At 47.3% G+C, this 18,215-nt stretch overlaps 1 protein-coding gene across 1 annotated transcript in view; it reads left to right on the forward strand.

Annotated features, from left to right (window-relative positions):
- The window catches only part of RBM28 (RNA binding motif protein 28), a 728,250-nt gene extending 711,640 nt beyond the window's left edge, over nt 1-16,610 (forward strand). The window contains exon 19 of the mRNA XM_069629558.1: nt 15,487-16,610. Coding sequence (XP_069485659.1) covers nt 15,487-15,627 — 141 coding nt within the window. The 3' untranslated portion in view covers nt 15,628-16,610. The remainder of the gene's footprint in view (nt 1-15,486) is intronic.
- Nucleotides 16,611-18,215: the final 1,605 nt, after the last annotated feature.

The following is an 18,215-nucleotide window of genomic DNA, read 5'->3' on the forward strand; positions in this document are numbered from 1 at the left end:
GACACTCATGCTATAGACTAGGGAAGGACTCTAATAGAGAAGGCTTCTGTCTTGAAAATATAACCTTTTGAAAGTACTTGCTTGTAAATGAGTTAGTGTTGTAACTGTATCTCTGAACTAGAATAAGTTACAAAGTGTTACAAAAGTTATTACTTACTTTTGAGTTGCTGGTTGCTCCTTTAAAAAGTATATACTTTGTTGTGCTTACTTTGAATAGTGTTCCACTCTTCGTAAAAGTAATTGTGTTGGGACTGTTTTATTCTTAACAGAATGAGTGTAAAAGCTTACCAATAGGTTTTACCTACCTTGAATAACTGGGTTTTTGCTTCTCCTGATCTGTGTCAGTGCATTTCTAAAACGGTCTTAGATTTAGTGCTTGTCCAAGAGTTGTATATTGCCCCTCTGAAAAGTATATGGAATGCATTACTCACCTTAATCATATTTATGGTGCTTGTATCTGCTTAGATTCACATGCTCTGCGTAGTCCGACATCTAGTGGAAGTTCCGGTGTATTACAAGATTAGTTTTCGAAACTCAAACTGTCGTCGACAGGGCGTGTTTAGTAATACTATCCGTAGTGTGATGTGTACTGTACCCATGGTCCTTCACGCGTCGAGGTCCCTCAGATTGTTTCTGACATGAGGTTGCATGAAGTGTAGCGTGAGTACAGATATGATAAAGCAGAGACAGTAATAACCCAGAGAACATCTATGCGCCTTCTACTCCAGAAGGGGAGGAAGGGTGAGCGCATGCAAATCTAAGCCAATACAAGCACTAGAAATATGATTACAGTGAGTAATGTATCACTTCTGGAGCTTGTGGATCTGCTTACATCAGATGCTCTGCATAGATTAGCAAGCAGTATCTGGAGAAGGTGGTGTGAAGTTAGACGGTACAGCAGCAAAGAGATGTTTTAGGACCGTTTGTCCCACCTGTGAATCTGCTTTAGAGTGTGTGTCAATGCAATAATGTTGTGTGAACGTATGGATGGAATTCCACGTAGCAGCTTTTCAGATACTGGCCTCTAGATGGACGTTTGCAATGGAAGCTAAGGTAGCTACTGTACCTCTGGTAGAGTGCCCTCTGTCTGAAAGGTAACACTGTCTTGGCTAGGGAATAGCAGAGCTGTATGCACTTCACTATCCATCTGGAGATGGTGTTTTTTTATGTGATCGCCCTCTCTACCAGGCGCTATGGACACAAAAATGTGGTCTGTTTTCCTTCAAGGTTTTGTTTTGTTCACATAGTACAAGACCACCCTCCGTACATCAAGTTTATGGATGCTTCTTTCTGCTGAGTTTGATGGATTTTGAAAGAAGGTAGAAGGTTCTATGGCTTGGTTTACATAGAACTTTCAAATGAATTTAGGTGAGAACCTAGGATGTGTTCGGAGGACTATCTTGTCCTTGTGTATAATGAAAAAGGAGTCTTGTACGGACAAAGCCTGTAGATGTCACGATGAGCAGACCAGATCGCCCCAGCCCAACAGCAGTAGGAACATTGGGGCACATTAAGGACCCTGACTGGATCAAGCCTCAAAGGAAGGCTACCTGGGCCCAGTCCTGGTGCCTTTGGCACCAGGCTCATGGAGCTAACCCCAACGAAAACACAGGTGTAGTTGGTTTGCCACTGGATGATTGACTTCTGTTCTAATTGCAGTTAAGGGTGTGGTTCTGAGCCATTAGGTTTTGCATTAGGCTGCAATCATGGGTGTGGCAGAGAACTTTTGGAACTCATTGCACCTTGGGAGTGGCAGGGCGTGGTTGGCTAAATAAGCCCCACCCAAGCCCTAAGGCATGCTTCACATTATTCTGCAGTTAGCAGGGTAACGCTCTCCGAGGAACTCCTGCCAGCGATCTTCCACAAACCTGCAAAGAAAATCCGGAGACCATCAGGCCTCGCATACTCACCTGCCCTGATTTACCTGTGCCTCCAGCAACATCCTGGTTGTTCGACGAGAACTCCATCTTCCATCGGTCGCCGGCACCTGCAGAAGCAAGAGAAGGAAAACAAGGTGAATCGCTGAGTTCCTTCATCGCGCTCTGTCACCGCCATGCATTACTCACCACTTCCGTCGCCATCGATCGATTCATTCATCACACCTGCTCGCAGGTACCTGGAAAAGAGAAAGAAAGAACTGGTTAGATCACGCAAACCGCACCTGAGCTTGTGCTGCCCATTGACACAAGGCAGGCCACCCTGACCCACTGGCTCAGCCGCTCACACGCATTGCACCAAAGCAACGCACACCAAGGTGGGCTTAGTGCCACAACAGCGACACGAGCCACAACAGTGAGAAGAGCACGGACTGCGGCAAAGGGCAACACAGATAACTGGACACAGACAATATACATTACAATGGATCACACGGACAATATACAATACAACGGATTACACAGACAATAACAAGCAGAGCAACACAAGCAACACGATCAAGGGTCAGTGAAGTAAGGGTCACAGGTGGCAGGAACAGACAGTCTCACTCACCAACTTTTACCTTATCATAGGAGCTGACCCAAGGCCAGTCCAGGGAAAAATGGATGCACAGCGGCTCAAACCAGGGAAGCAGACACTCCACGCACCAGCCCCCGATGTCCCCGCAGAGACAAGTTAAGTGTAACAGAACGCAAAGCCTCTCCCCAAACCTCTGCCTGGGCGACATGGAAGCCTCAGACTCCACTGACCAATTAGCCCAGTTACTGGGGGAGTTGCGTGCCGAGGTGCACGCCACCCGACAGGAAACCAGTGCCCTGAGAAGAGAACTCATTGTAAACCATTATCGCACAGAAGAACTAGCCCAGAAGTTCCTACAAACGCAGGCCGGGCAAGCCCCGCTGCCTGGATCTGCTCCGTCTACCGCACCTTCGCAGTCCACGCGCGTGCAAGTTGTCCTCCCTGGAGCTGTGCCCCTAGCCCCGCCCGAACGCTTTACAGGTGATACCAACAAATATGCAATATTCATGAACCATTGCCACTTGCACTTCCTGTGCAGACCAGGGGCCTTCCCTAACAACCAGTGAAGTCGCGTTCATGCTCTTATCTGGGAGGCAGTGCTGCAGATTGGTCGATTCCCTTGGTCAACCGTGATGACCCATTTCTTCGTGATTTCAGGGGTTTCCAACACAAGCTCAAGAAGCTATTCACCTGGCACACCAGAGGTCAAGCCTTGGATAACAAACTGCTGTCCCTCCGACAAGGTAACCAGGATCTATTAACGTACATCGCCACCTTTAACAGGCTAGTGGCTGAAACTAATTGGCCAGAAGAAAGGACTATGCTCTTCTACCGGGGCTTGCAAGGAGAGTTAAAGGACTTGTTTGCTCAGGTAGTGAACCCACCCAAAGGGTGTGCGGAATACATTGACTTGGCAGTGCAACTAAACCAGAGGCTACAAGACCGGAAGAACGATCAAGCTCTGCCTGAAGGACAAACAGTGTATGTGCGTCCCAAAGAAGCTCAACCTTGGCAACCCGAGACCCATCCCAAACCAATGCAAATTGGAGGCTTGTGGAGCCCTCTTACCAAAGTTGAACGAGAAAAGAGAAGGCAACAGCAACCTTGCCAGTACTATGGCAAACTAGGCCATTTTCTTCGTGAGTGCCCAGTGAAACCACCCAGAAAGACAGTGGGGGCCACAGACAAAGACACAGAACCCAATTCGGGAAACTCCAGTGCCCGGAAAGCGTAGGGGCCGCTTGTCGAGCAAGGAGAAGGAATTACCTCAGACCTCGCACCTAGTCGTACCAGTCATCCTGATAAACCACGACCTGCGGTCCAAAATGCACGCCTTGGAAGCGTACATGGACAGCGGCGCAATTGGCAATTACCTGGATCAAGACTTGGCAGATAGGATGGGTCTACCCCTCCGGATGAAATGGCAAAAGAAAACATCATGGCAGTCGATGGCACCCAATTGTCCTCTGGTCCGGTAACACGCTGCACGGAAGAAGTGACCCTTATTTGCCAGGATGGTCACCGGGAGAACATCATCTTTGATCTCATCAGTGCTCCGCAATTCCAGATGATCCTGGGAATACCCTGGCTGGAGGCCCACAATCTTCGAATTGACTGGCGGTTTAGAGTGTTAACCTTCTCTGGTGACTGCGCGGAAGCTTCCTATGAAGAAAAGGCCCCCTCGAGTGGACAGGTGAAGCCCCTCCTAAAGGGAAGAGCAACAATTGGTTTGATAGGAACACTGCAACCAGAATATCAAGACTATCAAGATGTCTTCCAGAAGGAACAAGCAAAACGCTTCATCCACACCAGCCCTATGACTGCCAAATCGACCTTATAATTGGGGCCCAGATTCCTTGTAGCCGGATTTATGCACTAAAGGAAAAAGAAAACAACCACCTAAAGACCTACCTGGACCAACGGCTTCATCTGCCTGTCCAAGCAACCTGCAGCCTCTCCCCTTTTTGTTGTGCCCAAAAAGGAAGGAGACCTTATGACCTGCATAGATTACAGATCCCTGAACCAGGTCAAGGATGCCCAGATCTACACCAAGCTAGACCTTAGAGGGGCCTACTACCTGGTAAGGGTTAAAAAGGGAGACGAATGGAAGACTGCCTTCCGTACAAAGTATGGGCTGTACGAGTACCAGGCCATGCCATTTGGGTTATGCAACGCCCCGGCATCGTTTCAGTTCTTTATGAACAATGTGCTCCTAGAGTTGCTCGATGTCTGTGCTTTAGAGTACATCGACGATATCCTGATCTACTCAACTTGAAGGCAAGATCATATCGCCCACTTCCGAGCGGTCCTCCAAAAACTCTGGCAGCACCATCTATACGCCAAGGTAGAAAAATGCTCCTGCCATGTTACCGAAGTTGTATTTTTAGGTTTCATCCTCACCCCGCGTGGCATTCAAATGGACACCCGCAAAGTGGATGCCATTCTAAACTGGCCGTCACCAACATCTTTGAAAGGAGTTCAGAGCGTCCTCGGTTTTGCAAACCTCTACGGCCGGTTTATTCCAGGGTTCTCCCAGATCGTCCATTCGATTACTTCACTACTGCTGAAGAACAAACGCTTTAGTTGGTCCACAGAGGCAGAAGAGTCCTTCCAGGAGCTGAAGCAGAAGTTTACCACAGCCCCAGTTCTGCAACCCCCACGGCCCGATCTCCCATATTTTGTAGAAACTGACGCCTCCAGCATTGCCATGGGGGTAATCCTCTCCCAGAGAAACCCAGATACCGGCCAGTTACACCCAGTAGCATTCTGCTCACACAAGTTCTCAGCACCAGAACTAAACTATGCAGTCACTGACGAACTCCTAGCCATCAAAGTGGCGTTCAAGGCATGGAGACACTACCTCCTGGGAGCCAGGCACACCGTCACAGTGATTACAGACCATCGCAATCTGCAATACTTGCAATCAGCCAAAGCGCAGTCTTCTCGTCGGCTCAGCTGGGCCCTCTTCTTAGTGGAATACGACTATGGGATCACGTTCCGGCCAGGGGTGCCAATGGAAAAGGAGACGCACTGTCCTGCATGGGTGAGGGTGAAGATGCATATGAAATACCAGCCCCTGTAGCTATCATCCCGGAAGAAAGGATTCTGGGCGCTCTTGTCACTGTTTCACCTCTGGATGACCTGCAAGCCGAAGTTAACGCCTTATGAACCAGGAAGCCCAGCAAGCTTGGGTGATGAAAGGACAAAATAATACGATCACCGAAGGGCTACCTTATTACCAGGGACGTGTCTACATCCCAAGCGAAAGACTGCAACACCAAGTCATCGGTAGCTACCACGACTCACTAATAGAGGGACATCCGTGAATCGTCAAGACGGTGGCCAAAATCGAGAGGAACTACTGGTGGCCAAAATGACGAAGGGATATGGCTCAATATGTGTTAACTTGTGGGAACTGTGCACAGAACAAATCCCAAAAACAAAGACCTGGGGGTCTGCTTCGTCCCCTGGCTATACCTCCTACACCCTGGCACATGCTGTCGCTCTACTTTATCACAGACCTGCCTCTCTACAAGGGCTACAACACCATCCTAGTAGTGGTAGACCGGTTTTCAAAGATGGCCCACTTCATCCCACTAAAAGGCCTGCCGACTGCGTCCACCATGGCAAGGGTGTTTCTGGAGCAAGTTGTTCGCTTACACGGATTCCCATCAATTCTGATATCAGACCGAGGCAGCCAGTTTGTTTCCAAGTTCTGGAGAAAAAGCTGCGAACTTGCACAAATCGACGTTCCTCTATCTACAAGCCATCACCCCCAGACCGATGGCTAAACCGAACAGACAAACCAGACGCTGGAGCATTGTCTGAGGTAAATGCTAAACCAAACGGAAGACACCTGGAAATACGTGCTGTGGATAGCAGAATATGCATACAACAATTCCATCCATGCCAGCACTGAACAGACCCCCTTCTACACCGTGTACGGGTGACACTCGGGACATCTGTTTTCGATCCACCTGATACACTGGAGATGCCAGCAGTAACAACCTTGCACTCCACAATCACTCGTGTTTTCAAGGAAGCAACTGAACACCTCGTCAAGCCCAAGAAAAGACAAAAGAAGTTTCGAGGGGATTGTGTACTCCAACGTATTCCACATCTATGACAGTAATGACCACAGCTGTGCTGCTTCAGAAAGTTTTTCGGCTTAGGCATCCTGCATCAATGACGTCGATACGCTGTTCCTCGAGGGCCTTCCGTCGACGTCACCGGATGTTATATCTAGGACGCACGGCGTCCGTAGCCTCAGTTCTGTTTTTTTCCGCGAACGTGTTCGCTTCGGAATCTCGGCGCATTTGGTTCTTCTACTTTGATTACAGTGTCTTCATCTTCTTCTACCCCGAAGTCAGGCTTTAAGAAGGGCCGGGACTGTGGTTCCAAAATGTCCATCACGGACCCGCACGATGGCTGCCTCTGGTGCCTCGGCAAAAGCCACGCCACCGACTGCAATGACTGCCAGTCCCTGCCATTGAGGGCCTTGCGGGAGCGGAAGAAGAAATTAACAGTAGGTAGGGTATCTAAAACCAGTAAATCGAAATCTGCTGGGCTTTCGACCGACTACTCGAGGGGCGACTGTGTAAGTCCAGGGGGTCTCTTACTCGGAGTTGTTCCTGCCCTTCCTCTGCCTCTTCTAGGCATTCTCAGAAGCGCCGTCACCGGTCGTCTTCCCTGTCCTCGTCAGAGGACTCCGCCAGAAGGCGGGTGACTTGTCCCACCAAGTATTCGTCACCGGCCGAATGGGACGCATTCCGCCAGCAGATAGTGATTTTCGAATTGCAAGGCACCGTTCCGTCTGCGCCTTCGAGAGAAGCCGGCAAGGAACGAGCTAGAGCCACCACTCGCACGCCTTCAGGTTTGGGCGGTCGGCGCGATCGGACAAGGTTGATCGCCATAGCTGTGCCAGGTCCAAGTTCCAGTCCTCGACGCCGTCGAGACCGTCGGATCCTGTGAGGCCTTCCAAGAAGTCTTCTATGCCATCAGCGCCGAGACCGTCGAAGGACACTCTCGGGGCTCCGGCCTCGAAGCAGTTGTCGAAGTCATCGGCGCCCTCGATGCCTTTTGAAGAGAATTTGCCAGGGGTGCCTCGCAGGGCTGTGGAAACTCCCTGGAAGGCTCTCTGTAAGTCTGTGAGGCCTGTTTTTGAGCCCTTCTCTGCTCCCCCATCCAGATTGGATTTATTCCAACCTTTGGATTATATTCCAGAGGTGGAAGAAGGGTCTGAGGAGAGGGTTGTGCCTCCTGATGTTCCTGATGACCTGTGTCTGGTCACAGTCAAATGGAAGACCTTCGTCAGTCCTTACATGATGCCAGTGGTCTTGACACCTCTCCGGAGGTTGAGTTTGGCAGGCCTGAGCCTGGTACGCATGCCGAATCCTCGTATAGGCGTCTAATGTCGAGGGTGACTAAGTACTTGGGGTGGACTGCTCCATCTGTTGATTTTCTTCAGGATGATCGGACAGATATCCTGGACCAAGGTCCACCCACTGACCCGGTGTTGCCATTTCATATGGCTTTGCAAAGAAGAGTGGCAGCGGCTTGGACTGCTCTGGAGAGTCTCCCGGCAGTGAATAAATCGCTTCCGAAAAAAACACTGGCCAGCCAGTGGTGACCCCTGCTACTTGTCAACGCACCCGACTCCGGAGAGTTTGGTGGTGCAGGCGGCTACAGCCCCGGCGAAGCAGGCTGCGTACCCTACTATCCCTCCTGATAGGGACGACAAGCACTTTGATGGTTGGGCGAAGGAGGTTTTTTCTTCTGGGGTTATGGCTTTAAAGGCAGCCAACTCTGTTTGTGCCTTGGCAAGATTCACTCACTCTGTGGAAAAGTGCATCTTTGGCGGGATGGTTTCCTAGCCCTTGTGCAAGATGGCAAGGATGCCATGTGTGAATCCGTTCAGTTGGGTCTGGACATGTCAGCCAGTCCATGGGTGCGAGCACCCTGATAAGCAGGTTTGTGTGGTTGCGGAAGTTGGGGGTTTGGTCCTGATGTGCAGTCCCGGCTTCTCAACATGCCCTTTGATGTCCGTCTTTTTGGCAGCAAGGCTGACGAGAGCCTTGAGAGGTTGCAGACCTCCAAAGTTGCAGCATAGTCTTTGAGCACTGCAGTACGTCAACCTCTGCCTTTTCATCCTAGGGGACAGCAATGGAGAGGAGGTTCCTTTTGGTACTACTCTTCCTTTGGTAGATCGAGAGGAGCTGCCAGGCAAAGGGGCCACTGTAGGAGTACCAGAGGTGGAAAGCAAGGTACTCGAGGTGCCAAAGCCGCTCGGGCAGTTACCTCTTTGCCCTGAGGCACTGCCGCGGCCACATCAACTCAGTCATGAGGCCATGTCCCATGGTTCGCCGGTTGGGGGCAGACTTGCGAAGCATCTTGGAGAATGGCGAGCCATTACTTCAGATGTGTGGGTTCTGGAGATCATAACCCACGGCTACTGTCTGCCCTTCCGGCAGAGGCCTCACGACAATCCACCGGGGAAGCTCTCTTTGAAGCGTCCGGATCCACTCCTTGCGCAGGAAATCCTATCCCTGCTGGAGAAAGGCACCATAGGACTGGTGCCTGTAGCAGAGAGGAACAAAGGATGGTATTCCCCTTATTTTTTGATCCCAAAAAAGACAGGGGATTGTGACCCATCATGGACTTGCGTTGGCTGAACAAGCTCCTCAGGAAGGACAAGTTCAAGATGGTAACTCTTTCTGAAGTCCTCCAGGCCCTTCAACTGCAGGATTGGTTGGTGTCTCTAGACCTCAAGGATGCTTACTTTCATGTGCCGATTCATCCAAAGTACAGAAAGTACCTGAGGTTCGCGGTTGGTGACTCGCATTTTCAGTTTCGGGTCCTGTCGTTCGGATTGACCTCCGCCCTGAGGGTCTTCACCAAGCTGATGGTGGTGGTGGCAGCGTATCTCAGGAAAGGGGGATTCACGTCTACCCCTACCTGGACGATTGGTTGATCAGGGTGTGTTCTCCCGAGCAAGCGCTGGATCATCTGTCGGTCACCTGCCACTCCCTTCACAAGCTGGGCTTCTTCCTCAATTTAAAGAAGTCCCATTTGACACCTACCCAGCGGGTCCAGTACATTGGAGTAGTGCTCGACACATCCCTGGGGCTGTGTTCGCCTCCCCAGGTGAGGGCTCATCACATTCTGCAGATGGTGGACAAGTTTCAACATGCCCAGAGTCTCCCAGCGTTCGAGTTCTTGAGGTTGCTCGGCCTCATGGCATCCTGCATTTTCCTGGTACCAGAGGCCAGGATGCAGATGAGATCTCTGCAGTGGGCTCTCAAGATGCAGTGGTCGCAGTCCTCCGGCAGGGAGACTACATGGCAACATTGGATATGAAAGATGCATCTTTCATATCCAATGTTGCCATGTAGTCTCCCTGTTTTAGGAGTGGAATCACCTCTTGGAGCATGGTCATACAAAACTTTTGGGGTTTTACATATTTGTTTGCAGGGCGCAGTACTGGGAGCATGGTAAGGTCTTTCTTTGGCACAAGGAAGTACGTTGAATAAACACCCTTGTTTACCTTGTTTGCCGGGACGATCTCTATGGCATCCTTTTCCAGCAGCGCCTTTATTTCCTCCAACGTTATGCTTTGTTCGTCTGCTGTTATTTTCTTCTGTTTTAGCAGGCGGTATGGTGGTTTTTGTAGCAACTCGATACAATGCCTACCTGCCACAGTGGACAACACCCACCTGTCTGGCGTTATCCTCTCCCAGGTGGGGGTGAAGTGTGAAATTCGGCCTCCTACTGGCGTGGCATGGGAGGGGACCTGAAACAGTGTGTCATTGTTTGGGAGGGGTTGAGCCTCTCCCAGGTGATGTTTTGCCCCTTCCATTTCCACTTTGAAAATTGGAAGAGGAACCTTGGCCTTGCGACTGGCCCCAAAACGAGGACTGTCTGCCCTGAGTGTAGCCTGAGGAACGTTGAGCACCCTGGCTGCAAAATCTCCTACAGTTTGGGAGCCCTCTTGGGAATAGAGTTTGTCAACTGTCCAAGGGATACAAGAGTGTCGTATTCCTACTTGCCACTCTTACGGTGTCTTCTACGGCCTTCCTGAATAACATATTTGGGTCCATAGGCACGTTTTAGGAGAGTTGCCTGAGTTTCTAGCTTAAGCCTTGACTGTTTGAGCCAGGCGTGGTGCTTGATGAGCTTTCCCTCTGCTATGATGAGTCCTGCATTATCTGCTGCATCAAGGTTATTCTTTGGGATGCAGTTTGAGATCGGCTTGCCTTCTGAGATGGTCTTCAGTAATTGAGCCTATAGTGTTTCTGGGACAGCTTCAATTAGACGTTCCAGGTCATCCCATGTGTGGAATGCTGGAATTCCCTTCCCAGCCCTCTCAGAACGAACCTTCCTTCCATGTCTTCAGGAACAAAGCCAAAATCTGGCTGATAGCCTAGGACCACAATGCTCATATCCAATTTAACCTGTGCTCTGCACAAGGGTTATGCTACTGTAAATAATATCTGTATCTAACTGCCTTGTTACATATAATGATCATGTAATAAATAATATGTATGCAACATCTTGCAAAATATGTAAATACTATGCCTGTGTAACTTCGTGTACATATATGTAACTGTAACCTTCCTAAGAAATGTGCCCAGATGCCCCTGGGCTAGGCGCTTTACAAATAAACAAAATACAAATACAATCCCATTTGTAGCAGCCGTAACTAGCAAAAGGCGTAGTGTTAGCGATTCTGGTCTGCTATGTTGCAGAGGAGGCGACCTTTCTCCCGAAAGTATATATCTTTTTTGTTTTCCTTGATTTGTGGAGCTTCTGCCAACGCGAGGAGAGTGCCTGCCATTTTTCTGATGGTGGTGACCACTAGGGAATATGGTTTAAGCTGCACCCTAATATACAGGGGGTCAGTGGACGCAGGTCTGAATAGTTTCTCTATTCTGGAGTTGACCGCGCTCGTGAGACCAGGTGCCAGTATGGATGGCTGGATGCGTTTTAGGACAGGCTGCAGGAGTGGGATAAACTGGTTGGCTGTCTTTTTGTCCCCCAGAATATCTTCCACGAAATCCTTGTCGACCTGTGCCTCCTGATTGTCGATATTAAAATGCTGTGCCGCCTTTAGTAGCAGTTAATTTTACTTAAGTTGATTGTCAACAAACCCTGGTCCTCTCTAAGCTGGACTACTGTAACAGCCTCTTTCTAAATTTGCCTGCCTCCACTCTCTGCCCTCTGCAATTTATCCAGAACAGGACTGCGAGACTTGTCCTTGGCCTAAGCCCAGGGATCGTATCTCTCCAGGACTGAAATCTCTGCACTGGCTCCCAGTGGCTGCGAGGATTAAGTTCAAAACCCTCTGCATTGTACACAAGGCCTTCTGGGGTCTGGGGCCGCAATACCTTCAACTCTCTCTTCCTAAATATCTTCCTTCTCGAGCTCTTCGCTCATCTGCCTCCAACTCCCTGAGGGTCAGTCGCTTCTCCAAGCAAGGAGTTGGTGGCAGATCACTCTCTTCGGCAGGGGCCTCTCTCTGGAACAGCCTTCCTGCCTCCCTGAAACTCGAGGAGAACCATCTCTGGTTCCGGAAACACCTCAAAACCTTCCTCTTTGCTTCTGCTTTCTCTCCTCCCCTCCCTTGCTGAATTCCTGACTGAAATTGCACTGGTTACCTGGCCACCCTTTCTGATTTCTGGCCCAGGCCCAGTCAATTGCCCACCTGCACTGCCTCCCTGGCAACCCCTGCACTTGGGGATCGTTTTTCTGTATCCCTTCAGTCCCCCTACCAGCACTTATGTCTGCACTTCCTTGCACTTGTCACTAGCTGGCTGTTTTATTTGTCTTATTTTATCTTATTTATTCCAATTTCCCATGTACTGCACTTTCCCTTCCCCCGTGCAGTTTTCCTTTTCCCCCCTTCCCATGCACGATCTGAATGACACCTGGCCTACTAGGATCGTTGTCTGTCCTCCCTTTGTCCCATCTCCCTTGCCTCATCGCGCCTTGAAACACTTGTGTATAGGCGCGTTATAAATATCATATCATATATCAGGCGAATCTGCTACCAGCTTGTCCTGGTGGTCTGGTGACTGGATCACATAAATGTCGTCATTGTCGTCATAAAACTGGTCTTGGTCTTGGCCATATAGGTCCCCCTGAGACCCTGGGTCTCCTTGGTCGTCATAGTGCAAATCCTAAGAGGGGTGCTAGGCCGTGGCTAAAGACGAGATCTCTTGGCATGGGGCTACTGTGCTGATGCCCCTGGCTGTGAAGTATCTTTAAGAATTGTCAATTGGTCAGGGTGCCTGTCCATGAAGTCTACGAAAGTAGGCATTCTCCTTATAATTATATTGAACTGTTCAGGTGTATATTCAGTTGAGGGCGGGAAGCCTGATATGACAGGGGTTGCCTGGGAGGGAGTTGCATCCTTGTGGTGCATGGCACCTAAGAGAGTGTCTAAGGGGGTGAAAAAACCCTGTCTGTGTGACTTTTGGGGCCAAGGGGGTCAAAAAATGTATCTCTTTCAGCGACGTTTCTTTAAGCAGTGAAGCACTGACGTGCTTCTTAATTAGTTCCTGCATTTCCAGCATTTTCTTGGCGGACGCCGAAATGCCTTTCGTGCCTGTTTTTTGGCGTGCAACATGGGTCCTTTTTATGTGCGGTTTCTGAACCAACTTTTGGTTTTGGGGAACTGTTGTGAGGCGAAAGCATACGTGATGGCACAGAGGACAGTGAAGAACCTGAGGATTTGTCCCTGGACACTGCATCGGCCTCGATGGTGCCGTTGAGAGTCGGCCATGGTGTATGTTCTTAGTGTCTTTGTGCTTGTGTGTGCCCTGGGCGCCGGGTGTCTTCTCATCAGAGCCGCCGGCCTGCTTCTTGGAGTTGGGGCCTGCACATGGGGTTCTGACGGACCCTGCTTGCCTTCAGTGTCACTCATGACCCCCATACTGGAGTCTTCCATCATGTCGATGAAGGCCACGGCCTGCATGGCGTGAGCTGCCCAGCGTTTGGTCTGCCGATCGTTTAAGGTCTTTGGTTGAAAATGTTTACAGGATTTACGATCTTTTTCAGGGAGATCACTCAGGAGACAGTGATTGCACACTCGGTGCGTGTCCTTCCACAGGAATTTTCGGTGGCAGGAGGGGCAAAATTTAAAGGGGGTTTTGTCCATTGTATCTTAAAAGGGCAGATTGACGAGAAAAGAAGAAGGGGGATAATAGAATAAGCATTCTCTAAAGAGGTCAGTATGAAGAACCTCCCCCTCTATCCGTACTATAATGGGGCAAAGCCGAAGAGGCCTGTAAAGGCCTCGTCTGGTCATCAGTCGTCGCTGATAAGGGTGTTCGTCGAGAGCCGTCGAGCAGTCAGGTGGTCGTACGGCAAAGCGAACAATAAAGGAAGGAAAGAAAGCCTATAATTACATCTTTAGCTAATCAAAGGCATCAGCCTGGAACAGAACTCTGATTTTGCAACCGACTTCGACGTTGGAAAAAAACAATCTGAGGGACGTCGACGTGTGAAGGACCATTGGTACAGTACACGTCACACTAGGTTTAGTATTAATAACCCGCCCTGTCGACGTCCGTTTCCGAGTTTCGTAAACAAATCTTGTAATACTCTGTGACTTCCACTAGATGTCAGACTATGCAAAGCATGTGATCTAAGCAGATCCACAAGCTCCAGAAGGTTCCTTACTTACCTTGAACTGTTTGTTGCCTTTCTTAAAAGTCTGCTAGAGTTCTTACTTACCCTAGAATTGTATTCTATACTTCTGAAAAGTTTAATTGGTTAAACTGTCTATTCCTATAATAGTAATAGTGTAATACGTTTAGATACCAATATGTAATACTGATCTTGAATAACTGCTGCTCTTCTTAAACTGTCATGTTGGGCTGTGCTTTCCATGAATGGCTTCAGTGCACTTATACGTAGGTTCTTACTTGTCCATGAGTAGCTTCAGGCCCCCCTACAAAGTATGAGTTAAGTTACTCACTCTGAACTGTGTTCTCAAAAGTAATATTGGTGTTGTAACTGTATCCATTTATAATAGAAAAAAGTTACATATGTTTCAAGATAGACTGGTAACAGTGTTGGTCTAATTAAGTGATTCTACAACTGAATAACACTGTATGTTCTGACCAATAGGGTCTGCTGCCCTTGAATTACTTCTAGTATTCTAAAGGTCTACTTAGGTTTTACTTCCCAAGAATAGCGTAATGCCCTTCTGAATGTGTTACTGTAGGTTTGATTCACCTTGAACTACTTATTGCTTTTCTTAATAAGGTTATACTTGGTTAATACTTTGGCTTGTATATCGTTTTTTATAATTGGGTTTATATATGATAAGGAATAGTACTTACCTTCCCAAGATTTATCTTCACCTACTTGTATTTAAATAAAACATTATTTTTACAATACAGAGTGTATCAATGATTTGTTGGACCATATGTATGCTACAATTTCTTTGTACCAGGCTACAGCCCACTCTCCCTCCTAAGGTACACCTCGCTGCTCTGTCCATGCTACCTAAATTCTCAGGTGGTACAGCTGTATAATGAGAGTGAAGTTTTTGTACTGCCTCAGATAAGGTTTTATGAAGCCCTTAGATAAACTTAAGAAAAACTGTCCTAACACTCATTACATCCTGCTTTCTGCAATCTGGTCCCAACCAGACACCATACACAGAACTGTTCTTTTAATAGCACTTCTTGTTCGAGAGAATCCTTCCTGCAACATTTCGCACGCTATGTAAAGTGCTCTAATGCTCTTTGTAGCTATGCTCTGGCTATAATGAGTACTATTCAAAACCGATGCATTGTTGACATTGGAGAAAGTGGTCACAGTGCATCTTCTCAGCAGGGCATCCATTTCTAGTATGACCAATTCAACACATATTTCTCATTTAAAAACAAAATAAGTTTAAAGGAAAAATGTAAATTGTAGTTTTAGTATTTTGTCTGTAAATTGTGTCTTCACAGTGGGAGTGATTAATCCATTGGCATACACATATGTTTACACACTTGTTTTGTTCTTTCCATTCTTACTCAGGTATCTACAAAGAAGAGGAAACCAATGCTTAACAAAGCGGAGACACGGTTCAACCAGCTGGTGGAGCAGTACAAACGCAAGCTACTCGGTAACTCTAAGGCTGCCCCTGCGATGAAGAGAAGCAAATGGTTTGATGATTGAAGGAATATGAGCTGTGAGAGCTACACACTCTTGTGCAGAAGGTCTGGCCTTCAGATGTGGGGAGTATGAAAACACAGATTAAAATTGAATACTTTGCTCTCACTTGGAAGATTTGGACAGACAAGGGTGCATTTGATCATCATGAAAGCAAGCTGGATCTATCTTTAACCAACAGCATAGAATTTCTGCTGGAACCACTGTGGAAAACATGGTAGCTATATGCGAGGACGCAGCCATTCTAATTTCCCACTGGTGCTGCAGATCAAGTTAGAGAGGATGATCAGTAAGGATTTTACAGAACTACTAAAAAACGACAATGTATTCATTTGCAGGAGTATGGGACATATGGGCGAGTCCAAGCCCATTGAGGTATTCAGCATTCTTAATCTCCTCCCTTGCAGTTTTTCACCATGTGCTAATTAACTAAATGCGAGTATCTTTGATTCAGTGCTGCATGGATGCTTTAATCGACCCTCAAGGTTTGTCATCAGAGTTGAAACATCAGCTTGCTGTCTTTTTCCAGGATTTTGAGACTTTCTTTGTCTGTTTTTCCTGAATAGAGGCCATCGTGTGCACTCTCCATATCTCAACCCTTTCTAAAGGACTTTGCTGATCTTCACTGGTGGTCTTATAATTGAAGCTTTCCTCCTGATCTTGGCGTTTCTGCTCCAAGGATATACAATCTATCTTCTTGACATAGTGTAGGCATTTCACGTGGAGAGTTGACATCTTTGTGATGGATCCTCATCTTCTCCCTGATCGATTCTCAAGAGGCACTCCAGTTGCTCAGTCTGGCCTTCGAGATTCTTGACCTGCACCATTTGCAGAATGTTCACTTTGAACTGTACTGTTGGTTTTAACAAGAATATTTTACACCTAATTATTAACCTTTGGACAAACACCAACAAAACTTGCAAAATGTTATCAAATAGAAACTTATTTTGTAAAAGAAAATATGGAATAAATGTGAGTTTGTATTTTTATTTTGTTTTCATTACTTCTCCCAGGTTGCTCCTGTGTTAGACCAGTCTATTTTTTTGATAGTGAATATTACTTAAGAAAAGATGTGATTCACTGCTTCCCAGCTGTTTTTGTCAATTGTGGATTTCTTCTTCATGTAATGTAACTAGGATGACATACGTGACAATTTCTAAGTGCAGGTCTACCCAAGAATCTCACAGGAAGCTAGAACAGGACTTTTTATGCCTACAGAATAAATGTGCCATGCTATGTTCATTAATATTTGAAGGAATGATGGGGAGTGGTGGTACAGTGATGCAGTGAATGATGGGATCTATGCCAATCAAATTTTGGACGGCCAACATGTGTTCATTTAGGATTTGTATGATCTATGTTACGTGTGAACTAGGCTTTTACATGATTGCATAATACTATACGCAGTGGTTGAAGAAGGCCGGTTTTTGTCACCAAGGGGATGATTGGTTTCGTGGTACGGGCACAAAGGTATACATATAGTAAACCGAGGAATTCAAAATATTACATCGTACAGTGTAAAAGATTGCATTGTTCATTTTTTATTTCGTAGGTTTCTTGCCCCTCTTTCAACGCCTTGTGTGTCATCACTTTCTTGATTTTTGAGGGCAATTTCGCAGCTCCATGACTCTCTAGGTTTCCTTGTACCAACTCCGATTCCTTAATAATGTTCACAAGCGGAGATGGACTATTGGGGGAGTCTTCCTTAGTGACAGCAAGATTGTCTCCCATCCCAACATTGAGGGTTTCTATTCCCCCCCCCCCATGTTTGAAATTAGGATGATGCGAGATTAAATATCGAAACACATCATCCAATTTCAATGAGCTTACTTTAATTGTCATCATTAATTCTGATGGATCTATTGCTGCATTAGAAGATGACTCAGTCTTAGCACCCTCAACGACTGTGTTAGCATAAGAACGTGAGTTAGTGTGTACACTTGTGTTTGCCACAGAGGTCTGTGTGCATTGATCCGTTCCCTTGTAATCTGTGGGAGTTAAGGCTTTCAATAGGCATGCATCCACTAAACCCTGTCTATCTGATTGGCCCATTAACTAAGCAAGCATGTAACCCTCTACTTTAGATATTTTGTTTGACAAATCTGTCATTACTTCTCTTAAAGAGTTCAAGTGCATATGTGTTAGCTCATGTCCTTTATCAAGTAAGTTCAGTAGTTAAGTTATTACCGGGAAGGTCATGTTTTCTTCCTCCTTTTTTTTTTTTTTTATTTTGAGAACTTATATCAGCATGTAAATCAAAGTGAACATTCCCCCTTTCCTCAAGCAGGTCTTCTTCGCAATCAGATTTATCATTATTGTAGTGGCTTGGTGAAAATGCTCCACCTTCGTTTATTCCTATATTATTAAGTATAGGAGAACTACTCGAAGGCCTCCCTGGTCTCTCAGTGATGTTTGTCATGACCTAAATGCGAATCAGGGGAGTATGCATCTTGAAGATTATGTAAGCAAATTCTTTCTATTTGCGATGGTAGAAAGACTGCTGGTGATTGAGGGTGTAGGGATATACAACATCGTTTTACCCACTCATTTACCAATGCCGGTGCCATAAAAGAAACCTCTGAAATATAGTTAGG

The sequence above is a fragment of the Ambystoma mexicanum genome, chromosome 12 (assembly GCF_040938575.1).
Source record: "Ambystoma mexicanum isolate Mex_15411 chromosome 12, UKY_AmexF1_1, whole genome shotgun sequence".
Taxonomy (NCBI): domain Eukaryota; kingdom Metazoa; phylum Chordata; class Amphibia; order Caudata; family Ambystomatidae; genus Ambystoma; species Ambystoma mexicanum.